This window comes from Oryctolagus cuniculus, chromosome 17 (assembly GCF_051225735.1).
Source record: "Oryctolagus cuniculus isolate XC-2025 breed Fujian yellow rabbit chromosome 17, ASM5122573v1, whole genome shotgun sequence".
NCBI lineage: Eukaryota > Metazoa > Chordata > Mammalia > Lagomorpha > Leporidae > Oryctolagus > Oryctolagus cuniculus.
This window is the reverse complement of record NC_142883.1, coordinates 25,675,152-25,701,020: the sequence shown is the minus strand read 5'-3', so window position 1 is coordinate 25,701,020 and position 25,869 is coordinate 25,675,152. Positions and strand designations below refer to the sequence as shown.

The window sequence follows — 25,869 nt, the reverse complement described above, 5'->3', positions numbered from 1 at the left end:
CCCAGTTATGTCTTTTAAAAAGCTTCTTGATCTATAAGCACTGCCCACCCTGTTTTTCTTGTTCATTTGTGTTTTTTGTGATTGAGGTTTTGAAAAGTGAGCTTCAGTGGTAGTATTGCTGTCCCATTGTGGGATTTTTCTGCTTCCTTATGGTGGCATTTAACTTGTTCCTTTATCCCCTTTTTTTCCTGTAAGTGGGAAGTTAGGTCTGGAACATGATTAGATTCAGATAAAACCTTTCTTTATTTTTAAAGGTTTATTTATTTGAAAGGCAGAGAGATACATGGAGAAGGAGAGAGACAGATCTTCCATCTGCTGGTTCATTCCCTAAGTGGTTGCCACAACCGGGTCTGGGCCAGGCTCAAGCCAGGAGCCAGTAGCTTCTTCCAGGTCTCTCAGACACCTGGGACATCTCCTGCTGCTTTTCACACGCCGTTAGCAGGGAGCTGGATCCTAAGTGGAGCAGCCAGGATTTGAACCAGTGCCCATTTGGGATGCTGGTGCCTCAGGTGGAGGCCTAACCTTTCATGCCACAGTGCTGGCCCCTAAAACTTTTCTGACAAGAACATTTCATGAATAAAGCTGTGTGCTTCATAATAGATTACTTTAGGAGGCATATAATGCCAGAATGCCCATTACGAGTGATGCTAAATTTGGTCACATGATAATGGTAGCTGTCAGATTTCCCCCCTCTAAAAGACATTATTCTCTTAGTAAGTGGTTTATAGAGTAAAACTTCAGCGTGATGAACTATTCTGTTCCCTAGGACCTTTGGCCACAAATTGTGGCATCTACTGAAGACATTTGAGATTTTACTGTGGGAGTTAACACTGATTGGCATAAGTATTGACAGTTATGCAATTCAAAAGAATAACATTTTTTCTTCTGGTTATTGAAATCATTGAGGGTGTGGCAAAAAAATGGGACCATCAAATTCTGTCAAAGTTTGTGTGACTTGGGCTGATATTAAATTGAGTGTTAGTTGCTTAAATGTATATCAGTGTCTGGCAATTAAGGCAGGGAGGGAGGGGGTGGGCTGAATGGATTAAAAATAAATCATGGTTTATTCACAAGGCAGGTGATTAAGTTATCTGCAATGTTATTTTTTTTTCTTTTTAAAGATTCATTTATTTGAAAGGCAGAGTATCAGTGTGACAGAGAGATCTTCCATTCGCTGGTTCATTCCCTAAATGGTTGCAACAGCCAGGTCTGGGCCAGACCAAAGCCAGGAGCAAGGAACTCTACCCAGATCTCCCAAGTGGGTAGCAGGAGCCCAAGTATAGGAACCATCTTGTACTGTCTCCCCAGTACGGCAGCAGGGAGCTGAGCTGGAAGCGGAGCAGCCAGGACTCAAACCAGCACCCTGATATGGGATGCTGGCATCACAAGCAGCAGCCTAACCTGCTGGGCCACAACACCAGCCCCTGCAATCTGACTTCCATTTCTCTGTTTACTCACTTTCTACCTTCCTCGCCAGAAAAGGGATCCCTCATTTTTTAATGGAGATTTATTTATTTATTTGAAAGGCAGAATTAGAGAGAGGAGAGACAGAGAAAGGTTTTCCATCTGCTGGTTCACTCCCCAAATGGCCCCTATGGCTGGAGCTGGGCCAATCCAAAGCCAGGAGCCTGGAGCTTCTTCTGGGTCTCCCACGTGGGTGCAGGGGCCCAAGGACTTGGGCTGTCTACTGCTTCCCAGGCCATAGCAGAGAGCTGGGGGATCCCTCATTTTTTGACTGTTCTCTCCTCCCGTGGCCCACCCAACATATCTAAAGAGGAACACAGTGTTTCCAAGACCTGTCCTGATTCCTGCCGGGGAAGGGAACTTAGAACTCTTCCAACCCATGGGATCTGTGTTTAAATCAAGGCAGCCAGGAAATTGTGATGCAGCTGTCTGAGAACAAAACTGTAAGGGTGGGAAATGTGCTTTGGGGAATAAAAGGGCTCACTTTATTCTTTAACCTTGAAGGAGGGAGTCAGTTTCACATTTCTAGCTGGAGGCGTGTCACGGGCCCTCTCACCTGTAACACCTTGGGAGCTGTGTCCCCTCTTCTATTCGTGAGCATGTAGGGGTGCGCATATTCAGAGCTGAAATCAGAGCACAGGTCTTGTTTTAAGAAGGTTTATTGATTGAAAGGCACAAAGAGATCTTCCATCTGCTGGTTCACTCCTCAAATGGCCACAACAACCAGGTCGGGGCTAGGCTGAAACCAGAAACCAGGAATTCAGTCCACATCTCCCACATGGATGACAGGAGCCCAAGCAGTTGGACCATCTTCCATTGCTTTCCCAGGCACATTTGCAGGGAGCTGGATTGGAAGCTGTGCAGCCGGGACTCAAGTCAGCACTGCAGTATTGCTGGGATGCCAGTGTCACAGGCTGGGGCTTCACCCTCTGTGCTACCACGCTGGCCCCAGGGCACAGCTTGAATCACAGATGTCCTCTTGCAAGAGAGATGAAGCTCCTCAATCTCGGGTTCTTCTTTCACCTCACTTATCTTAAAAGACTACGTGAAGTGTCATGATGTCTTTTATGCTTGATAGCAATCAGAGTGCTGAGAAGTGACAATGCGAAGGGTTCATGCCTGCCCCATGAGCTTCTAGGCTGTCCAGAAGTCCATCACTCCCAAATAGGAGGGCATTTTTTTTTCCCTGGGGAGGGAGTTAGGCTCTGCACTACTATTCTTGCAAAGGCCACGTGGATCCCCAAGAAAGCCTGCTCCAATGAGTGACTGCTAGTGCTTTGTTTTGCTTTAAGAATGTTGGAATCCCACAGAACTCCTCTTCAGAGAATTCAGATAAAAGGTGAAAAGTTCACACCACTTCCTTTTCTTCTAACGGCAGCTTCTTGAGAATTAAGCAAATGCCTAAGTGACTGCTGTGGACTCCTCGTCCCCACAGAAGGGCACCCATGGCTGCCCCGTGCTGCAGCCGATGTGCAGTGCCTTCCTGATTGTCCCCACGATGGCATCTTCAGAAGGCTTCTCCTGGCCCGGCTCTCCAGCTGCCTGCAGATGCGGCCGGGACACACAGCCAGCAGGGCTGCTTTCGCTCTCGCCACGCTGTCCTCTCAGTCAGTAATGGAGAGCCGGGCTGAGGAGCCTGTCCTGTGTTTACGAATACCATCGCTGCTTATTCCTCTGGGTAATAGCCTCCTTAGTGGGAGAGACGTGCTGCTGCTCTCTCTTTTCTCTTAGATCTAGTTTTGTATTCCCTGTGTAGCTTGCACTTTGCTGTTACTTGGTGTTGGAAGAAGTGTTTGAAGCTCCAGGTTTAATTTTCAAGGCTGGGATAGATGGGGTCTCCTTGGGCTTTCCAAGGAGGGCTCCTAACTCTTGTACAGTCATATAGGGATTTCAGTTTCGCCACAACTTCCCTCCAAAACCCACACAGCGCTGACTTGAGCAGCTGAGCTGCGCTGGCCGCGTGGAGCTCAGAAGACAGCTTGCACTCCTTCATCCCGCCACCCGTACCAAAATGGAAAAGCAGTCCCCGCAAAGCTGCGGAGGAGCGTCCCTGCTCTCTGCAGATCTGCTGGCGGAATGTTTAGAATTCAGAATCCCTGTTTCACTTTGTCCTTCTCCAGAATAACCTCTCCCTCCGACAGAAGTGCTGTACCACAGCTAGGGAACAGGGCAGGGCCCGTCCTGCTCCCAGCGTCCAGCCACACCGCCCTGTCTCAGCCTCTTGGGCTGCCCTGCTTTTCTTTCCTTAAATGAAGGTCATTAACAACAACATCAAAAAACACAACAACAGGTTGTAAAAAGAAAAAGAGGAGGGGTGGACAGGTGTTTGGCACAGCGGTTAAGACCTTGCTTGGAGTGCCTGCATCCCATATCAGAGTGCCTAGTTCAAGTTCTAGCTCTTCTACTTTCGATCCAGCTTCCTGCTACTGCACACCCTTGGATGTGCAGTTGATAGCTCAAATAACTGGATCCCTGCCACCCTTATAGGAGACCTGAATTGAGTTCCAGGCTCCTGGCTTTGGCCTGGCCTAGCCCTGACTGTTGTAAACATTTGGGGATTGAACCAGCACATGGAAGATTTCTGTCTGTCTGTCTGTCTCTCTCTCCTCTCTCTGTCTTTCAAGTACAATGAAAATAAGTGAACATTTAAAAACACACATTGTAGAAAATTATGTATAATATGACCTAATTCCTTCAAAATACCTTTGCATACATCTCTATGCACAGATCTATGATGTGAGTTGGGAACATGTTTTTATTTTTCGTTCATTTGCGTTTTCATATTTCCTCTAATGTGCAACCTCTGTTGTAAGAGTTATTTTTCTCTTGAAGAGGGGAGGTAGGAAGCACTAATAGTGCTTCAGAGCGTGACGACATGAGAAAATGACTCAGAACTTGTTTGTTGAAGCAGCTAGTTGTTGAGTTAGTGCCACGTGCAGGCTCTCACTGGCTGTCGCTCTCGTCTTGCTTCCGTGGTCCGCGGTCGTTTTGGGGTGACTAGGCCTCGTGCTAATCGAGGAGTAGAGTAGCCTTGTCTTTATTTCCCAGACTTCTCTCTCCTCCACTTCCCCAAAGATAATGAAATGAGGGGAATGGTCCCCTCAACCCTTGACCAGCCCATTGGTTAGGGCTGTTTTCCCCTTGTGAGTTTCCTTTTTTTTTTCTTTTAAAGGTTTATTTTATTTATTTGAAAGGCAGAGTTATGGGATGTTGGGGGAAAGAGAGAGAGGCATCTTCCATCCTTTGGTTCACCTTCCAAATGGCTGAAACAGCCAGGGCTGGGCCAGGCCGAAGCCAGGAGACGGGAGTATCACCTGGGTCTCCCGGGGGGGTGCAGAGGCCCAAGGACTTGGGCCATCCTCCACTGCTTTCTGAGGTACATTAGCAGGGAGCTGGATCGGAAGTAGAGCAGCCAGGACTCGAACTGCTGCCCATCTGGGATGCTGGCATTGCAGGGGCAGCTTATCCTGCTATGCACAGCACTGGCCCCTCCTTGTGAGTTTCTGAGCCCTCACCTCACCACTTCACCGTCCTGCTGAGAAGAGCAGCCATAAGCACCTTCTGGTATCTTCTGCCTTTTTCCTTCCCCTGGCCCCATTCCTTCCCTTCTCAGAGCTGTAGCTGCTCCTTCAGCTTCCTGTGGGGAGTGTGCTGGTGTGGGATACTGGGGGTAGCAGAGACAGGCCAGGCCAGGCTGATGGTCCTCTGAAGAGGTGTTGGCTGGGTGAGGGTGGTAGTCCCTACAGCTTGTGCCTGGGGGCCTGGCCCCTGCGGATGGATTACATCAGCCCTCTGCACAGAAACCTCGTTGGCAGCTGCTTGTCTTACTCCAGGTTTCTCCCAGGGCTGGCTTGCAGCAGGCACTCAGGGTCTGCTTACGGGAGGAGTCAGGCTGCTTCCACTCTTAGTTCAGTAGGTTGTGTGCTCACTGCCTTGGTGACTTCCCCCAGTGGGCAGACACCTGACCACCGGCCCTCCCCAAAGCCATACAAGTGTAGTGTTTGGGGGGCAGGGCCAAGTGGCTCTGGAAGATAGCACCTAAGGCCTCTTATCACCGGTGTGTGCTGTTTTGTTTTGTTTTTTCCATTTGCCGTTGCCCAAGAACCAAAGCATCCGCCAGTGCTCAGCCGCACGGTGAAGTGGCCTGGCCTGATGCCAGGGTGCCTCGCCAGGTGGTTGGGCTGTGGAGGCTGCTGCATGTGCTGGGCAGATAATGCCCCACGGTGCTGTAAACAGGACACCCCACCCTCCCGCAGCCACCCAGCTGCCGCCTCTGCGGCCTGCAGCTTTGTCACGGCCTGTCACGATGGAGGTTTCTCTTGGCTGACAGAGGAGATGGTTGTCTGATTTCCCTTCCCCTGTTTCCCAAATCTGAGAGGGGTACTTTCCAGAAATGAAACCAGTTCATCTGCTGGCCGTTGTGACTTCTCAGTGCTACTTCTCCTTTGATCATCATCGCATGAGTGTTGGCCAGGACCCAGTGCCCACATCTTCCCGGTGTGCCCATGGCACCTATCTCAGCCACACCTCGCTCATCACTGTCACCCGAGGATGGTGTCTCTGGGCAGCCGAGCTTGAGAGCAGACCTCCGGCTGCCAATGCAGGTTTACCTCCCCTGGGCACCCGTCGGTCCAGGGGCTCCGTGCCCGGGGTTGACTGTCACTGGTGAAAGGAAGGGCTTGCAGCGTAAGGAGCAGGAGAACACGGGCACGGAGGCTGGGACTTGCTCAGCACATCTTTCCTGGGGAGCCTCCTCTTGTCGCCCCGTCTTCAGCCCTAAAGAACAGTAGTTGGTTTGCCATCCTCTCTATCGGAGGCCTGAAAGCAGATCCGCATGTCTTCCGTTCCCCCAGCATCCCTCTGAGTAACTTAGGTGGGCATCGTGCCCCCGTTTGCCAGGAGAGCAGACCCAGTGAGGCTGGTGATGCTGCCTGCTGTGGAACCATGGTGGGGGCAGAGCTGTGTCCTACCTGCCCTGCGCACACCTCAGCCCCTGCCAGATACCGAGAGGCCACACTGTGCCAGCCTGCAGCCCCCCCGTGTCTGCTTTTGACTTTGGTCTGGGTTGTTTCGTAATTGGGGGGAAATGGATCCCTGAATTTAGGCCATAATCAGGTTTGGTGCCCAAAGAAGTAAGTGCTCACCAAACCATCTGGGAGATGCTTATGAAGTGAGTGGGATGAGTGGTAGACTGTTGTTTCTATAGAAATCTAATCTTTTTTTTTTTTTAAAGTTCTCCCCTCCCTTATTTCCTAGGCATGAGGGAAACATGACATTTTAATCTCCCCAAAGAGGCTGCGACATGCCAAGAATTTGCAGAGTTGGGGTGGGGGGTGGGGGGCAGTGGGGCCTTGCTGAGGGTTCTAAGTCAGAAGGTAATTCTGTCCACTTGTGGCTGGCTGGGAGCTAGGAGGTGGCCACTGTGGAAACGAGGCTGAAGCCCAGCCGTCCTCTCATCCGAGGAGAAGGAACTGGCAAATCCGGCCCACGGTTGGCCTTGGATGCTCCGCCGTCCTTGCAGGACTCCAGGCAGGGAGGGAGGCAGAGGCCGCCCCTTCCGGCCTGGGGTCACTCACTTGGTCTCTCCTGGCTCCTTTCCCTCCTGCCCTCCTCTTCAAATTCTTTCCTGCATTAGTTTTTGTATAGGGAGGAGTAAGATGGGACCCATGCAGTCTACAGAATCTTTTGTGGATAACTGGGTAGAGGGGGCCAGAAAGAATGTAGAATTTAACAAAATAAGTAGGTGGGTGGAGTCTGCCGTGACTGCCTTACTCCTGGGAGCAGAGTACCACCTTTTGTTGCCTGTGAGAGTGGGTGCTTCGTGCTGAACTCCCCAAATAGGATGGGATGTGAGGGCGCTGAGGACGGATGTGAACTGGGCGTGGTTCCCATTGTCCCCAGGCAGTAGGGGAATCTTTCACCCTGGCTTTCAGAGACTTCCTCGGAGACAGACGTGCAGGGCCTTGGGGATGCCAGGGTCAGGCCTGTGGTTTCCGGGTGTCTAGGCAGGTGTTCCTGATGCCGGGGGACACGAGCCTCAGGGCAGAGTTGGGGGATGTGGGATTGACGTAGGAGGAAGGCAGCTGTGTTAGGTCTGGGCCCACTGCTGACTGCTTGGGTAGTGGAGTTTACTGACTGTGGATCAGACCTCTTCATGCCTCAGTTTTCCTCTCAATCTGGCGCAGGCCCCTTTTAGAACCGACAAGAAGGTGAAAGATCATGTACCAAATGGGCTGGGGCAAAACATGAAAAGCACTGTAGTGTTTAAGGGGTCAGCAAGGAAAATGTCTAAAAGAGATTTTTGCAGTGGCTTGAGCCGAGGGCGTGGGATAGGTGGGGCTCCAAGAACTCTCTCTCTCATTGCTAATTTCTTAGCTCCCGAATCAGGCCTCGTCCTTTGAGACAAGGATGGGGTGGCTTTTAGGATTATGACATTGTAGCCTTTATGCTGGGTTCTTGCTCATCTGTGTCCCACCTGCCTCTCTGATTGTCTGTCGTGTAATTTTTTAAGTCTGCTTCCCAGAGGCCCACGGGGCCTGCAGGGCAGCATTGGTGTCTGAGCTGCTGTTGGTGTGGCCTGGAGGCTCCCAGAAATCATCTGTGTTGCCACCTGAAATCCAGTGTAGGAAAATGAGTGGTTGAAATACCTCTGTGGGGTAATAGAGCTGGGGCGTGAACCTAGCAGGCCGGTCACTACCTCACTGGGTAACAAGGTCTCAGGGAGGAAGGGGAAGAGGTAGGGTCTTTCCTGAAGGTGGGAGGGTTGGGTACGGCTGGGTACGGCTGTGTGGAGCAGACACACTTAGAGTCCATGGTGTGATCAGGGCAGGTTACCCTTCTGCTGCTGGTTTTTCAATTTCGTTCACACACGTTGGGGGCTGGCAGGTGGCATGCTAGACACCGTGGGGGATGCTGAGATAAGTCAGGATCTAAAGGAGGAGTGAGGCGTGAAGGGAAGGTGAGTGAGAACAGAACATGAAGCCTTCAGACCCTCCCTAAGAGAACCTTTGAGAGGTCTCAACAGAAATTATATGCACATTTAGTGATGTGTCATAGGTTAGTATATATTGATTTGGAAAAATGTTTATGATACAAGGTGAGAAAACATAGCAAAATGATAATTGTAATAGGATCCTATTTTTTAAGGATTTATTTATTTATTTGAAAGACAGAAATAGAGAGGGAGACCCAGAGAGAGCTTTTGCATCAGTTGTTTCACTCCCCAAATGGCTGCAACAGCCAGGGTGGAGTCAGGCTGAAACCAGGAACCAGAAGCTTCTTCCAGGTCTCCCATGTGGGTGCAAGGGCCCAAGCACCTGGGCCATCCTCCGCTACTTTCCCAGGAGCATTAGCAGGAAGCAGGATTGGAAATAGAGCAGCTGGGACACAAACGAGTGCCCATATGGAATGCTGGTGTCACAAGCAGTGGCTTAATCTACTACTCCACATCATAAGCCCTGGATCCCATTTTTAATTAAAAAAAAAAAAATGTTGGGGCCGGCGCTGTGCGCAGTATATAATATATCCTATTATAATGCCCTGGCCTGAAGTGCCGGCACCCCATATGGGTGCCAGTTGGAGACCCAGCTGCTCCATTTCCTGTCTAGCTCTCTGCTATGGCCCGGGAAAGCAGTAGAAGATGGCCCAAGGCTGGTGCCGTGGCTCACTAGGCTAATCCTCCGCCTTGCGGTGCCTGCATACCGGGTTCTAGTCCCGGTTAGGGTGCCGGATTCTGTCCTGGTTGCCCCTCTTCCAGGCCAGCTCTCTGCTGTGGCCAGGGAGTACAGTGGAGGATGGCCCAAGTGCTTGGGCCCTGCACCCCATGGGAGACCAGGAGAAGCACCTGGCTCCTGCCTTCGGATCAGCGCAGTGCGCCAGCCGCAGTGCGCCAGCCGTCACAGCCATTGGAGGGTGAACCAACGGCAAAAGGAAGACCTTTCTGTCTCTCTCTCTCACTATCCACTCTGCCTGTCAAAAGAAAAGAAAAGTATGGATTTCTAATTTTTTCCCACCAAAATTAACATCTTAAAACAATTTTTCTTTATTATTTTTTCATTGTATCTGAGAGGCAGGGAGATGGAGAGAAAGGAAAAGGTCTTCCATTCCCTGGTTCCCTCCCTAAATGCCCACAATAGATGAGGCTGCACCAGGCCAAAGCCAGGATCCTAGAATTCATCCATGTCTCCCACATGGGTGGCAGGGACCCAGGTATTTGAGCCATCACCTGCTACTTCCCAGGGTGCACGTTGGCAGGAAGCTGGAATCAGAAGTGGAGGCAGGACTCAAACCTAGGCCTCTGATTTGGAATGTGGGCATCCCTAGTAGTGTCTTCTGTGCCAAATGCCCACTCTGAAGCTTACCTTTTAATTCCATTTGTCCCAAAGTTTTTGATGTACCCTTGTATGATGTCTGGGGGAGCTGACCTAGAAATAGCCAAAGATTGGATAAAAACCAAAACCAAAGGGAAAAGCTGGCTGTACGGTAACGTGGATGCTGCCCAGGTGGGAGGGGGGCTCCCTTCCCGGTGCAGCCACAGAGCAGTGGCCTAGCAAACTACTGCACACCCCTGCTGGAGCGCCACATCGTCTTTAGAAATGACAGCGATGAGGATTGTTGATACTTGGAAATGGGTGTGTGAAATGGCTAGAATGAGGCGGAAGATAATGTAGTTCATTTCATGCTGATGGTAACTATGTCAAAATCTATGTAAATACCTAGATGAATTTTGAGAATGCAGATGGTATTGTCAGTGTCTTTACTGTGGTAAAATAGAGACAATTTAAGGGTTACCATTTCAGACATGTCAGGGTTACAGCTCCGTAGTGCATAGCACATCGAAAATGTCGGGCTGCCAGCGCCACTGTCCACTCCCAGACCTCTGTCGACATCCCAGAGACCCCGCCCAGAGACCCGGCGTCCTCCAGCCACCTTCTGGCCCTGTGAGTGTGCCTGTTCCGTGGCTCCTCATGTACGTGAAGCTACACGGCCTTTTCCTTCTGTGGTTGACCTCTTCCAGTGAGCAGCATCTGTGTTGCATCACGGGTTTGGGGTTTCTTCCTATTTAAGACTGAGCAATATTCCATGGTGTGGCTAGACCACATGGGTGCCAGGGCCACTTCCACTGTATGGCTCAGCAGCTATGGACATGGGTGTGGAAGTATCTCCTCAAGTCCCTGCCTTCAGTTCTTCGAGGGGGATCGCTGGAATTCCACCTTTAAGTTTTGAGAAACTGTGAACCTTTTAGTGCCTTTTTTAATACAAAGCCCTTTGAGTTTGTTTATACCGACAGTCCCCTGTTGTTTTTGCTGGCCTTAATATAAACATAAGTTATCAAGGGATGACTACAGATGCGAAAGCATTTTGTTCTGTTTAAAGGGAAGAGCCTTTGTAGATCTTAAGATAGTGGAGTGTTTTGAATGTGGCCACGGAAAACAGGTCCAACCCAGATGATTGAAATTTCCAGACGATTCCAGAACCCTTACGTTTTATTGACAAGTTTCAACTCTTTGCTTCTCCCAGAAAACTTTAACCACGGTAAAAATAAAATGAATGGATTTATAATTGCTTTGGTTTTCTCCCATTTAGAAAGAAGGCAGAGACAGGGAGGGAACTGAAAGATTTGGATATCTTCCATAACTAGGTTGCTCAATCCTGGGTGGTTTCACCTGGTCACAGCCCTCCTTTGGCTCAGTCACTCAGGTCCCTGGAGCTGAGCGGTTGTGAAGGAAGGGTGACGAGCCTCTCAGTTCACGGGGTGAATTTGGTGAAACAGGTCCAACCCAGATGATTGAAATTTGAACCCTGGAATAGGAGCCGGAGGGAAGAAGGCAGGCAAGCGACAAAAAAAAAAAAAAAAAAAAAAAAAAGGCGGGGGGGAATTGGGTTTTGTCCACATAGGGTTCTCCCTTTAGTGGTGGGAAACAGTGCTGCTCTGGGGGAAACTCGATGGAGAGACCTAGGAACTCACATTCAATAGTCTCCTTGGAACAGGAAGAAGATAGGGGGCATTTATAGAGTTAAGATGGTGATCAGGGCCAGCTGGTTAGGTCAGGAAAGTGCTTGCCACACTGTCTGGGCTCGCCTAGGCCCCCTGAGCTTTTAGGAGAAAGGTGGGTGTCAGTAAAGACGGGCACTCAGGCGAGGCTTCCTGGAGGAGACAAGGGTGGCTGCCACATCTCCTTCCTCCATGCTGATGTCAAGGTGGCGGGCTGTGCTCTCTTCCAGCCAGCGTCCCGTGTTCGGTGGCTCCAGAAAAGTCAGTGTGTCGGCCTCAGCCACCCCAGGTCCGACGCACCTTCTCCCTGGACACCGTCCTCAGCTCCTACCTTCTGGGCCAGTGGCCACGAGATGTCGATGGGGCCTTCACCTGCTGTACCAATGACAAAGCCACCCAGGTAATGATGGGGGTGGGGACAGGGCTGGGGAGGGAGGGCTGGCTGAGGAGGCCTGCAGTCTGCTTATCAACCTTTAGTTATTGGTGACCTGTCCTGGATTTTGGTTGGACATATTCACCATGTACCCTGTCCTCCATGTTTACCCCTTGTCTCTGCTTGTGAACGTAGGTGAAATGAGCTTGCGTGGTACCTGGCTGGTGGAGGAGAGAGGTCGGTCTGGGTTTTTCAGTTTGGCTTTGAGTGTTCATGTGTGGTTAATCAACAGTTGATTTTGGAATTTATTCTAGGTTTTTAAAAAATCAGATTTACCTAGCTAAAATTAAGCTTAGGCCAACAACCAATGGAATTTGCATTCCCTAGACAACTGGAAGAAGTGGCCAAGGAGTGTGCTGAGCCAGGAGAGATGCTGTTGGAGTAATGGGAGTGGCGAGTTCTTGGGTGATAGAGAGTTTTTCTTGCCAGCGGCCCTGGCTAGGATTTCAGTGCACCCATGTGAGTCCTGTGGGATCCAGGTTCCTGTCCTTTGGTATTTTTTTTTTTTTTTTTTTAGACTTTTCATTAAGAATTCTAGGCTTGGAGGCCAGCACTGTGGTGTAGTGGGTAAAGTCACTGCCTGCAATGCCAGCATCCAGATGGGTGGCAGTTTGTGTCCTGGCTGCTCCACTTCTGATCCAGCTCCCTGCTAATGTGCCTGGGAAAGCAGCAGCAGGTGCCCCAAGTGTTTGGGTCCTTGCCATCCATGTGGGAGAGCTGGATGAAGCTCCTGGCTCCTGGCTCAGCCCTGGCTGTTACAGCCATCTAGGGAGTGAACCAGCGAATGGGAGATCTCTGTCTCTCCTTCTGTCTCTGTAACTCTGATTTTCAAATAAAGAAGTAAATCTTTTTAAAGAAATAAAAAAGAATCCTAGGCTTAGAAGGAATCTCCACAGCACATTCAGTCCGTTTGTCCATTTTAGGATAAGATGTTAGCCTGAGCAAGACGTGACCTCACATGCGAAGTCATGTGAAGACATTTCTTCATCTGATTGAGGGCTTCAGCTTTCTTACCAGTTTTTAACAGACAAGTCTCCCCCCTACCCTCTTGTTTAGGATTTGTTTGCTTATTTGAAAGGCAGTGTGACAGAGAGAGAGAGAGAGAGAGTGAGAGAGAGAGAGATTGATCTTCCACCCACTGGTTCACTACCCAAATGGCAACAACAGCCATGGCTGGGCCGGGCTGATGCCAGGAGCCAGGAGCTTCATCTGGGTCTCCCACGTGGGTGGCAGGGACCCAAGTACCTGAGCCATCATTTGCTGCTTCCCCATTGCACTAACAGGGAGCTGGATCAGAGGTGGAGCAGCCACTTGAACTAACACTCTGGTATAGGATGCTGGTGTCGCAAGCATGGTTTAACCTGCTACGCCACAACACCCTCCCCAGGTCTCCCTTTGGATGCAGTTTAAATCCTGCATTCCTGTTCACCTTGAGAATAAATGAGTTGCTTTTCAAGAAGCAGAAACAGGGTGAGAAGAACCTTGGGCTCAGAGGCCTTCCTGCATTCTGGGGGATTGTGGGCAAGTCAGCTCTTCCTTTGCAGACTGTGTGGAGCGTGCCTGCTCTGCTGCTCGACGTGTGACAGTCAAGTGACACATGAACGTGCTGCGTGCAGCTCACTGTGAGCCCCTTTGAGCACATATCACTCCCTTCTATTCATTTTATGAGCTCTGTTTTCAAGTGCTCTTAGTGGCGTTTGAATGCCCAGGACTGTTCTTGGCTGTTGGAATGAAGAATACGGAAATGAGGACAAGGCTTGGCCTCTGTGAGTCTAGATTCCAGTTCCATGAAGGCCAGTGGACAGGCAGCCAAGGGATGAGACGGGGCCAAATGTCTGGCAAAGCCCAGAGGAGGGGACTTCTCCTGGGAACGCCCTACCTTGAACCCACAAGCATTTGTTGCAGCTGGACTCGACGGTCCCCTTCAGCTGTATGAGCAGAGTGCAAAGGGGAAATACACCACAGGTGGCAGAGTCGCATGCTATTTCCAGGGAGCCCCGCACTGTTGTCCCTGGATCTTTTGAAAAGGCCAAGTAGGGTAGGTTTAGCTTCACCCTCACAGGCCTGGGAGTACACATCTCTTACACTTTTGAGAGGAGTGCTCAGTCCACATAATCCACTCAGTCAAGGAGGGCTTCCTGGAGGAACAGGGCTTGAGGCTGCTTCGAGTGTGAAGCTCACAGTGGCATGGCTTCTGTGGTGCTCACCTACACCATCTCTGTCATTGGCTGCCGCCAGCCTTCGAGGAAGGCCCCATCCCGCTCAGTGTTCTGTCAGCGCAAGGCAGGGCTGGCCTCACATGTTCCCTGGCCCGCCTGAGAGGCACGGGCTCTGGGCTGTGTGTTTTCGCTCGGGCTCCAGCTGCAGGCCAGATCTTTTATATAACAAGTCTGGGCTGCTTGCCACAGCAAGACAGAGGTCAGCGCTGCGCCTCCGTGGGTCTGGCCAGGCCGAGCCATACCGCTTTCCTCTTTCCCCGGGATGGGCTCCAGCCCTCGAGGAACTCTTAGCAACCTGTCAATATTGTGGGTGCAGGCAGGAGGTGGGAGAACTCTGATCAACACAGGCATCCAAACCAAAATATGCACTCTGCCCGTCTTTCATCCCTGGCCTGCTGGGAATTTTCTGCTTCTAGGTTTTGGGCTCCATTCAGATTCCTGCCTGAGGCCCCTGGCCTGGCACAAGCTGCCTTCTTCGACACTGATGTCACACTAGGAAGGCCCGAGGCTGCCCTGACATCTCCCGAAGTAAACCGCGTTCCTTCCCTGTTGATCCCCGGGCCGTCGCCATAAGGACCAGAGCTGGAGGAGAGGTTCCACTGGGAAACGCAAGGGTGTACAGGGAGGGGGAGGAGGAGGGAGACAGGAAGGACCAAAGTTTCTGAAAGCTTTTAAGCTGTTAAAGATGGACTGAAGCCAGAGCCTTTTCCCCAGTTGCTGTGAGCTAGAGGGGGGCTGTGTGCCCCCACCCCCCTTCTCTACCAGGTCTCTCCAAGCAGCACCAGGGTAGGAGTTGATTGCTACATCCGCCATACCTGGCCCGTGCTGTCTCCTGCTCCCTAGCCCCCCACCCCACCCCCAGCCTTGCACACTGGCAGCTGGACTGTGTGTTTGAATGCAGCCCTGGCATTCCCGGCTGCATGCTTTGCAGAGAGGTTGACAGCCAGAGTTGTAGTTTAGGCTAAACAGCTCTTTCTCCTGAACCCCTGGCCATTCCAAGCAAGTGGCAGAGCTGGGCAGCAAGCAGTTTTTTATACCTGTTGTTTAGCCAGCCAGCCGGCCAGGCCTGCACACTGGCAGCTGCATCAGAGGGCAGAAGATGGAGTTAAAACTTTGAGTTCTTGAATCCCAGTATTGCCAGCAGTCCCACTGTTCCCTTCCAGGTTGTGTTTTAAGCTCTTAGGCAGATCCAGAGGATGATCCTCAGGCCACTGACAGTCTGCCCTGGACAGTAGGTGGCCCAGAATCTGGGACAAGGGAAGAGGGGTTGGGTGGCTCTAACTAGGGAAGCTGTTTGTTCTAGGATGGAGGCGGAGGCGTGGATGTGTGGTCACTGGGAAGAAGCGCTGTGGAGACGTAGCGTCTTGTGAAGCCGGAGGAGCAGTGGGAGGGGGTGGCCAGGTTCTCAGAGGTCGGCCTGGTGAGTGCGAGGAAGAATGTGGGTCCAGCAGGAGGTGGACACAGGGCAGCTGGCCAGGTACTGCCAGGAAGGCCCCGGAGCAGAATCCGGCATCTTCTGGAAGAGGCTTCCTGTCTCTCAGAGAGCTGGATTAGGATTTTCTCAGGTCTGCCTGAGCATGTCGCCCTCCCGCTAGGTCATCTGGTAAACCAGAGCGGAGGTGAGTGGTCCCAGGCCAGGGCGGACGGTGGCAGCACATGCTGGTGACTGCAGTCGCCGCTCTGTTCTTGTGTGCAGGGCGTCGGGTCTGCTTGCTGTCGTCTAGCCGGAGGAAGTGGTCTCACCACAGCTGGAATGACTGTTTGAACAAAGTTCCCCTGCTGCCCTCATCCTGCTGACAGAGGGGACCCTGGGCACCCGCCCTGCCCGGCCCCACCCTGTTCTCCTCCCCAGCCTCTGTTCTTCTGCAGTCTCTATGATGGGATATTTCCTTCCTTTAGCCCTCTCATGGAGTGTCGTGAAGGCCACAGGTACAGGCAGGCCTGCTGCTTTGGGCAGACTTCCTTTTCTCATCTTCTCACCATCACCGATGACACCAGTACAACGCGACCGTCACGGGCCCTCCAAAAATGATTTTCCTGGTGGGTGTGGGGGCCTGGGCACAGCGCTGGCCAGTTGTTCAGCATATGTTTAGCTATCTGATGACAGCACCGATTATTTGGAATCGGGACCATGATGGAAAATCTGAGGGCTGCATAGTCACTGTAGGGCCACCTGCAGCCAGGGTTCTCAGCACTGGCAGTCGCTCGCTCTCAACCTTTTCCTTCCTTTTTCGTTTGGCAAAGTCCTACAGGACTGATTCCCTGATGAGTTTCAGCCCGGCCTGCAGCCACGGACCGTGGAGGCTGCTGCTCTCGCTTCCGCGCAGGTGTAGCATGAGTTATGTTCCTGGGGCCCAGCCCACGCTAGCTCGTGGAGCTCAGTCAGGTGCAAGGTCACTGAGGACAGCAAGGGCCAGGACTTCTTGCTGCTAGTCATGGAGTCCAAGTAGAAACTTAGCTGGTGGCCGGCGCCGCGGCTCACTAGGCTAATCCTCCGCCTTGCGGCGCCAGCACACCAGGTTCTAGTCCCGGTCGGGGCGCCAGATTCTGTCCCGGTTGCCCCTCTTCCAGGCCAGCTCTCTGCTGTGGCCAGGGAGTGCAGTGGAGGATGGCCCAAGTACTTGGGCCCTGCACCCCATGGGAGACCAGGAGAAGCACCTGGCTCCTGCCATCGGATCAGCGCGGTGCGGCGGCCATTGGAGAGTGAACCAATGGCAAAGGGAGACCTTTCTCTCTGTCTCTCTCACTGTCCACTCTGCCTGTCAAAAAATTAAAAAAAAAAGGAAAGAAAGAAACTTAGCCGGGTCGAGGGCCGAGAAAGAGATTCTGGTGTTCAGGGTTTTCAGCTGCAAGTCCCCCTCCCTGTTTTGTTTGGTGGCTCTCTGGGACGCTGTCATCCACGCCTGTGCCCAGTTGTCCTTCCCCACATCGCTCTGGGGTCTTCCTGGGACCAAGCACATCTAGTTCGGCCTAATCTGAGGATCTGCACAGCTGGCTGTTGCCACTCAGTCAGTAAGCAGCCCTGCCCCCCGCCAGCTGCTCCCCTGGGCCCGGTGTTCAGCAAGGCTGTGCCAGTGTGCGAGTCCCCGTGACAGATGTGCCTGTTTGCTCTGCTGGGCTTGAGCCTTGCCCTGCTTCCAAAGGCTCAGCTCAAATGCGTACTTCAGTGCTGCCAGGCAGCGTGGCCCGACGCCTGTTGTGGCAAGAGGATGGCCTTCCTCACCCGTGACTTTCCTGTGCTCTGAGCAGGCCTTGGACTAGACCTCCTCCGTTAGACTCAGGAAAGGAGGGTCCTGGCCTGGCCTGTCAGGTGCACTGGAAATAAGGATGGCGTGTTCCCTTTTTTTTTGAAAGGCAGAGTTATGTTGTCAGATGGGGAGAGAGAGAGGGAGAGAGAGGGAGAGATCTTCTGGTTCACTCCCCAAATGCCCACAATAGCCACAGCTGGAGCAGGCCAAAGCCAGGAGCTTCATCTGGGTCTCCCTCGTGGACTCAAGCACTTGGATCCTCTGCTGCTGCTTTCCCAGGCACAGAATCCAGCAGGAAGCGGATCAAAAGTAGAGTAGCCAGGACTTAAACCAAGCACTCCAGTATAGGATGAGGGTGTCTCCAGCAGCGGCTTAACCTGCTGTGCCACAGTGCCTGCCCCAGTCCTCACTCTTGATGCAGCCAGTTTGGCTTTGTTTGTGAGGCTGAAGTCTATACTTAGGTGCACACCAGCCTTAAGAATACTCAACACTGGGGCCGGCGCTGTGACATAGCGGGTAAAGCCACTGCCTGCAGTGCTAGCATCCCGTATGGGCACTGGTTTGAGTCCTGGCTGCTCCACTTCCAATCCAGCTCTCTGGTGTGGCCTGGGAAAGCAGTAGAAGATGGCCTAAGTCCTTGGGCCCCTGCACCCGTGTGGGAGACCTGGAAGAAGCTCCTGGCTTCGGATAGGCCTAGCTCTGGCCTTTGTGGCCATTTGGGGGGTGAACCAGCAGATGGAAGACTTTTCTCTGCCTTGGTAGCTCTGCCTTTCAAATAATAACTAAATCTTAAAATAAAAAAAATATTCAACACCAGCATGTAGCACATGAACGGCTTCAACAGCAGAATCGACCATGTTAGGTTCCTGAGGCTGCTTTAACAAATCACCTCAAACCTGGTGGCATGGCTTAAAACAACAGCTTCATTTTCTTGTGGTGCTGGAGAACAGAAGTCAAAGATGAGTTTCAGGCTGTTGGCAGGACCAGGCTCCCTCAGGAGGCCCAGGGAGAGTCCATCCCTAGCCTCGCCCAGCTTCTGGTGGCTGCTGGCATTCCTTGGCTTGTGGCCACATCACTGTTACTGCTACCTCCACATCACACTGCCTTATCTTCTTCTGTGTGTGTAATTTCCCACTGCCTCTCTCATACGGACAGCTGTAGAGAGCACCTAGGGCCTGCCTGAAAACCCACGATAGTTTTCACATCTTGAGAGCTTTAACTTAGTCACAGCCACAAAAACTGACCATATCAGGTAACGCCTGTGGGTTCCTGATATCTCTGTGGGGGACGTTTTCCAGCTCTTACACCTGCTGACCTCTCCCATGGCTCTGCGCCGACCCGCTCTGCTGCAGCCACACTGGGCTCCTCATTCTCAGGCACATGAGGCTTGCGCCAGCCCCAAGGCCTTGGCACTGCGGTTCCTCCCTTGGCTGGGTCACTCTCGCCTCGCTCTGCACAGGGCTGTTCCTTCGCCTCCTTCATGTCTGGAGTCAGATGTTTCCTTGTGTTCAGAGAGTTCCCTGGCATTTCAAGTCCTGCCCCCCTTGGCCACAATTCCTATCCCCTTTCTTTGCTGTATTTTTCTCCTTAGCACTTAACACTGTCTAAACAGTGTCCCTAGTTAGAACATAAGTTCAGTGGACACCTGGAACTGTGGCTGGCACACAGTAGGTCGTCAGTGATTATCAGGTGCAGGAATGGTGTAGACCTGGGCTGTCTGCACTGAGGAGCCAGAGCGAGGGAGCCACCAGCCCAAGACATACAAGTTAGGAAAGAGCAGTTCCCACGAGGCCGTCTTGGATGGGGAGAGCAATCCTAGAGTAAGAGAAAGGCGGTGGGGATGGGTTTCCCTGTGTGGGACAGAGAGCTGAGCATGGCGAGCCCGGGGCTGAAGGGCAGGACGGTGATTCTGTGCCCAGACAGTGAGGGGTGGCCTTGGGAGTGCACCTCACACACAGGAAGCAACAGTTGGTATCTGGTGTCGAGATCAGAGCCCCGGGGGGTAAAATGGACTGTGCAGGGGAGCGGCCTAGCAGCCATGATTCTCATATCCTTGCTAAACAGCCGTGCCAGCCTGCAGCTCTCTCCCCACCCTCTCTCATAGCCCAGAGAGAGGGAGGTGGTCGAGGAGTCGCAGGACTTTCCGTAGGACCATGTGGCTGAGCACAGCATCTTCCCGGAGGAGGGGAAACAGGCATCGTCACCTTCGCTTCTGCCATCCCTCCTGCGTGACCTCTGCCCCCTTCCCAGGGACACCACCTCAAGCAGAGTGGGATCCCACGGGGCTGGCACTGGGCCTTGGGAAGGGAGGGCGCTCGTGTGTTGCTGGGTCAGGGTGGCCGTGGGATAGAAAGGCCTTCTCCCCTTTCAGGACCGGCTCTCAGAAGCCCCTGGTTTAGAGAGACATGGCCGTTTGGGAGTCGCCCGGCCTCTGGGTTTCCGCACACCACTGGAGCCAGTTTCAGCCCGAGCGCTTGGGGTATATGCCCAAGATGGGGGCCTGAGGCTTGTGCTGCCTGCCCTGTCCTCAGGAGGCAGCTGTGGGGCAGTGGGTCCCGGATGCTGTCCCTTGTGGCCCTAGTACGGGACAGGAAGCTGGGGCGGTTGTCTCGCCTTGGCTGTCACGCAGCCCAGGAAAGGTGCTGGGGGTGCTGCTAGCAGCAGGTAGAGCCAGGAGGCCGGCGGCCCTCTCGGCCGCAGCTGTCGCACGCGGCAGTCTGCTCCTGCAGCCCCCTCGAGTTCTCCAGCAGCTGCTGGGTGGCGAGTGGCTGTGCTTCCTCCTCGTCCCCCTGTTCTGTTGAAGGTGCCCTCGCAGAGGGAGGCCGGCAGAGCTCTTGCAGATGAGTCCCAGGCAGCTTCACGCAGAACCTAGAGAGGAGCTGGTTCCACTGGCACCTTCCCCCTCAGGCCCCTCCCCGGGGTGGAAGCAGGGATGCCGGGGAGGGAGCCGGGCCTCCCACTTGGAGCCAACAGTGGCTTCCTTTGGGTGGGGACTCGGGAAGTGGTTCTTTAACAGCCCGGCCTCCAGGCCATCCTGGGCCTTCCGTGTCCCAGGCAGCAGGGAAGGGAGGTGGCAGGTGAGAACCTTTCCTCTCAAGGGCAGGGTGGATTCCAGGAGAGGCAGGGGTGACACGGCCGAGGGGCCCGAGATCATGGCTCGGCTCAGGTCTCCTCCCTCCCGGAAGACTTTTGGCCTCTCAACTCTTTGCGTGCATGCACGCAGGAAAAACTCCAGGAACCAGCAGGAGGCCACACTGCACAGGGGTCCCCTGCTTCGGTTGGGGGCCTGAATGTGACCCTGTCTGGTCTGGTAGCTGGCTTTCCCCAGGCTGCCAGGAAGCCCGGGCTGTGCTGGGCGCATCCTCACAGAGGGTCAGAGGTCAGAGGTCAGGAACCCCAGTGACTTCCTGAGCAGTTTTGGAGGTGATTGGGATCTGAAGGGCAGCACTTGTCCTCACCGCAGGGAAGCCCCGGGAACAAGCAGACATGATACCCATGCAGAAGCCACACAAGGGCAAAAGGAGGCTTGCCCACTGGGCCAATCAGGGCAGGGATCCTGGAGACTAGGGGCAGGGGAAGGAGGCGGAGCAGGTGGAGAGAACTGGCTGAGGGTGCGCGAAATGAAAGGAGGTGGGCGGGTGGAGGGAGGGGCCTCTGAGGGGCGCCAGCCCTTCCTGAGAAACCGTGTTAGCTTCCCACCTGCTCGAGAAGCTGCTCTGTCTCACTGTGCTGCTCTCCCTGCAGACCCCGCTGTCCTGGCAAGAACTCGAGGGTGAGCGGGCCAGCTCCTGCACGCACAAGCGCTCAGCGTCCTGGGGCAGCACAGACCACCGAAAAGAGGTACCTGCCCCTCGGACCCCGGCTAGGGCAGCTGCCCCTTCTCTCTCTCAGGGCCGGGCCCCTGTGTCTGCTCTGAGGTGCCGCACAGTTCTGGGCCCCGGCCCCCACTCAGCCTTTCCCAGCAGCCACACTCAGGATTGGAGCCACCATTGTTCTCACTTTACTTCAAGGCTAGATCCAGACAGGCAGTTTAGAGAAGGAGCCCGAAGAAGGCAGGGCGCGAGCTCTTGGGAATGAAGAGTCCACAGTTCCTTCGCCACTTGCACTCTTCAGCCTGAGTTTTAAAGAAGAGAAAAATAATTATGCGTTTCCAGACACTTTGTCCTGGCCCTCTGTCTCCCACAGCGGGGCTCAACACTGTGCTCCTTGGCCGTGGCCATCCAGTTTACTGCTGTGGGCAGCAGATCTCAGATTTAACTCCACAAGCACCCGTAGGAGGGGCCAGAATTACAGAGAGCAGGGGGGCAGCAGTTGCAGTTGTTCCAGGATGTGAGTGTCAGGATGAAATCCGGTCTTCCTTCTTAAGAGCCTCTCCTTGCTGGGCGTCATGTGTTTTAAAGCAGAGGAAGTGTTTCCGTGCTCCCTGGCTCGGAGCCTTGTAGAAGAGGGACGCGCCCACAGCGTTCGGCAGCACTGTCTTCCCACGCTGTCAGCAGGGCAGTGTCCCAGGCCTTTGGAATCCGCAGCACAGAACGCTTTTAGGGTTGCGTGTTTTCAATTCAGGGGAATGGGCCTGTCCATGGAATATGTGGCAAGTGATTCAGAGAAATTGGACAGCCCAGTTGGGAGGTATCCTGCTCTCCCTGGAACCCATCATCACTTTTCCTAATGCCACCGAGCTGCTGTTATTGTTTAAGATTTATTTATGGGCCGGCGCGGTGGCTCAATAGGTTAATCCTCCGCCTTGCGGCGCCGGCACACCGGATTCTAGTCCCGGTCGGGGCGCCGGATTCTGTCCCGGTTGCCCCTCTTCCAGGCCAGCTCTCTGATATGGCCCGGGAGTGCAGTGGAGGATGGCCCAAGTCCTTGGGCCCGGCACCCCATGGGAGACCAGGAGAAGCACCTGGCTCCTGTCATCGGATCAGCGCGGTGCGCCGGCCACAGCGCACTGGGCACGGCGGCCATTGGAGGGTGAACCAACAGCAAAAAGGAAGACCTTTCTCTCTGTCTCTCTCACTGTCCACTCTGCCTGTCAAAAAAAAAAAAAAAAAAAAAAAAAAGATTTATTTATTATTTACCTGAAAGGCAAAGTTAGTTATATATATAGAGAGTGAGACCCGAAGGAAGCTCTGGGCTCCTGGCTTGGCACGGCACAGCTCCAGCCATTGTAGCCATTTGGGGGAGTGCACCTGCTTCCTCCAGGTCTCCTCCATGGGTATAGGGGCCCAAGTACTTGGGCCATCTTCTGCTTTCTAAGCTCATTAGCAAGGAGCTGGGTGGGTAGTGGAGCAGCCAGGACTTGAACTGGCGCTCCTATGGGATGCTAGCATTGCAGGCAGCAGCTTAACCCACTGTGCCAGGACACGAGGCCCCACAGAGCTGTTCTGAAAGATGCAAGTTAATCTTTCATATTTTGTATCTTCATGGGATGGGGCGGAGGCCCAGTGTACCTTTGCTTTGCTCCAACTGTCTCTCCCCTCCTCCCCCGGGCTGCCAGATCACCAAGCTGAAGCAGCAACTGCAGAGGACGAAGCTGAGCCGGAGCGGGAAAGAGAAGGAGCGAGGGTCCCCGCTTCCAGGGGACCACGCTGTGCGGGGAGCACTGAGGGTACGTCCCCCCAGCCCGCTCCCCTCTGTCTCCTTCCATGGAGGCCTCCCCTGGGGGGAAGAGTCCTTCATGGTCTCACAGGTACTGAGCCCTACTCTGTCGTATCCCTTGTGACCGAGTGGGGACGAGGCGAGGTTTTCATCCACACTGGGACTTAGCGAATGACATGGCATGGCTCCTCACTGCTCTGAACGTCCGTCCTCCACCCCCGCCACCCCGTGTGGCTGAGGCTGTGAGCGCACAAGGTACACCTCCCATAGTGTCATGCACAGCAAGCAGACCCCGGGCAACCTGTGACTGTCCCCGGCTCCTCCTCTGCTCACTTGGTTCTGCTATGCAGACGTGACCACGAGCCCCTGGTCAGAGCCCACAGCTCTGCGAGACTCGGCGGGCCTTGGTGACGGCTTCATTTGCTTCCTCCTCAGGCGTCCCCTCCCAGCTTCCCCTCAGGGACCCCTGTCCTGAGACTCAGCCCCTGCCTGCACAGGAGCCTGGAAGGGCTTAACCAAGAGCTGGAGGAGGTGTTTGTGAAGGAGCAGGGGGAAGAGGAGCTGCTGAGGGTGAGTGGCGGCCGAGCCCTGGAGGCAGCGACAGGCAGCCGGGCCTGGGCGCGGGCAGAGGGGCCACACGGGCCGTGGCTGTGTGAAACACACCACAGCAGCCTGCAGAAGGGGCACGGGTGAGCTGCTCAGTCCCGAGTGGACTGACCCACAGGGACAGCGGTGGGGGCACAGCGTATAGCCAGGGAAGCCTTGCTAGTGACAATACAGCAAGAGACCAGGCGAGGAGTGGCAGAAAGGACCGACCATCCCAGCTGGCAGGAGTGGGCCCAGCGTTGTTCTTGAGCCAAACTGTTCCGCACACACTTGGTGCCCACCTGTGCCTCGTCCTGCTGCCCTCCCTCTGTCTCCGCCTGGTGATGGCCATTCAGCCTTCACGGCCAACTGTCCCATGCAGCCTGCTCCACACTCCCCTCCCAGGCAGTCTCAGACCCAGCACGGCTGGGAGTTGCACATGCCTCAGTTTACCGTTGCCAGCTAGGCTTCATTTGCATTTGGGTATAGGCAGGATTTGATTTGCATCCAAACATATGCTCACTGAATGCTGGAAAACGGGAGAGAGGGGCTTTAGTACAGGGTCATAGCCTGCATGCCTGGCCAACGATGGTTCACAGCACGCACCGTGTCCAGTGCCTGGCCTACCGTGCCCACTCCCATAGCCCATTCCTCTTTGTACTCTTGGAGCCCAGCACTCGAAAGGCCCTGCCCTCGTGACACTGGTGGCCCAGCCAGAGTAGGGGTGCAGTGAGGGGAGCAGGTGACCCATTGATCCATCCACACAAAGGAGCTTGTAGGGGTCTGCCCGTGCTCCAAGGGAAAGGTGTGAGGAGGCGGGGGCAGAAATGGTGTGAAGCACGGTGTTCTGCTGTCAGTGTGTGTCATGGGGCATGAGGCGTCCCCTGAAAGGGAGGTCCCCCAGGGTCACTGCAGTGCTACACACCTGGAAAGACCCAGGGCTCAGAGTGTTTCCCCCTCTCTTCCCTGTCAGATCCTTGAAGTCCCCGATGGGCATCGGGCCCCAGCTCCTCCCCAGAACGGCAGCTGCGATCATCCCCTCCCCCTGCTGGAGCCGGGCAACCTTGCCAGCTCTCCCTCCATGCCCCTGGCATCCCCCCAGCCTTCTGGCCGAGCCAGCCGCGAGGACCACCGGGGTGCCATGGAGGAGCTGGCATCCATGCCTAGCGACAAGGGTAAGCTGCGGAGGCCAAGGCAGCGGGGCCGACTCGGTACGGAAGGGGCATCGTTGCGAGAGTTGTTTTTCCCAACCAGAATCGCTCTCTGGATCATCTTCATGCTGCACACCATACCGACAGTAATGGCGGCCCTGTCCATCATGTTCTGGTCCATAAAAGTTTCTGCACCTGTACTCTTACTTAATCCTCCCTGGAACCTAGAGAAGCAGCCCCTGCCCTCCCATCGCATGGCTGGGGTTGCTCCGGAGGTTGCCGTGGAAGCCAGCACGTCCCTGAGACGCAGGTGTCCACCTAGTCGTGGCTAGCAGTGGCCTTGCACGTGGTTACCACAGATAGAAAATCAGGCAGTGCAGTGCCTTGTCCAGGATCACGCAGCCTGACCCGGACCAGAGCCCAGACTTCTGACTCCCAGTCTCCACTCTGTACCAGCCCTGGCTGCTTCACCCAGAGGACTGGATAGTAGGCCTGCCACCTGGTTTCCATCGCTAGGGTAGCAAGCACTGTAGCCTGCTGCGTCTGATTTGATTGTCATGGCAACCCTGTGACATGATCTAACAAAACACACAGGCAGAGAGATTGAGGGTAAGAGGGAGTAAGTGTGAGTTAAATACAGAGAAAGTCAATATTTGCAACCTAGGCTCAGTGTTGGCAGTGTGGAAGGTGAGAGGAATGTTGGCCTCCAGGTGGGGCTGAGTAAAGCATGCTTCTGAGTCAGGCTGAGAGCTCTTCCGGGAAGGGGGAGGCTCTCGGGCTGTGGAAGGGAAGGTGCCGGCAGGCGGGGCGCTGTGGCCTTGGAAGAGGGCAGAGAGAGAGGGCAGTTAGCGTTCCTTGAAGTCTGTGATTTGGAATCCTGGTCCACCTCCTGGGAATGTAGAATTGCTCGGAGACCTTCTTTTCCTGTGAATTCTGCCGTGGGTTTTTATTCTGTTACGTGTGGGCCTTTTGAAAGCTCTTCAGAGGTAGATCATAGGACAGACAAGCCGGGTCAGCACCACCGCTGCCTCCTTCCTCATCCGGGGTCTCCCAGCCTCGCCCCTCTACCCCCAAGGCCAGCACAGAAGAGTAGAGCCATACACATGCACGCACACACCTGCACACATATCCATGCACACACCCATACACACACCTGCACACAAACACACACACACAC

General features: G+C 53.9%; 1 protein-coding gene across 5 annotated transcripts in view; it reads left to right on the top strand.

The window, feature by feature from the left end:
* FAM117A (family with sequence similarity 117 member A) overlaps positions 1-25,869 on the top strand; it is a 50,664-nt gene that overhangs the window by 21,159 nt on the left and 3,636 nt on the right. For 3 of the 5 annotated variants that reach the window (XM_051824875.3, XM_008271317.5, XM_089318146.1), the window contains 5 exons: positions 11,689-11,858; positions 21,103-21,198; positions 22,856-22,966; positions 23,392-23,526; positions 24,515-24,716. In XM_051824875.3, coding sequence (XP_051680835.1) covers positions 11,689-11,858; positions 21,103-21,198; positions 22,856-22,966; positions 23,392-23,526; positions 24,515-24,716 — 714 coding nt within the window. Of the gene's footprint in view, positions 1-11,688; positions 11,859-21,102; positions 21,199-22,855; positions 22,967-23,003; positions 23,212-23,391; positions 23,527-24,514; positions 24,717-25,869 lie in introns of those variants that run through there. The other 2 variants (XM_089318145.1, XM_051824877.3) reach the window with 2 other exon arrangements.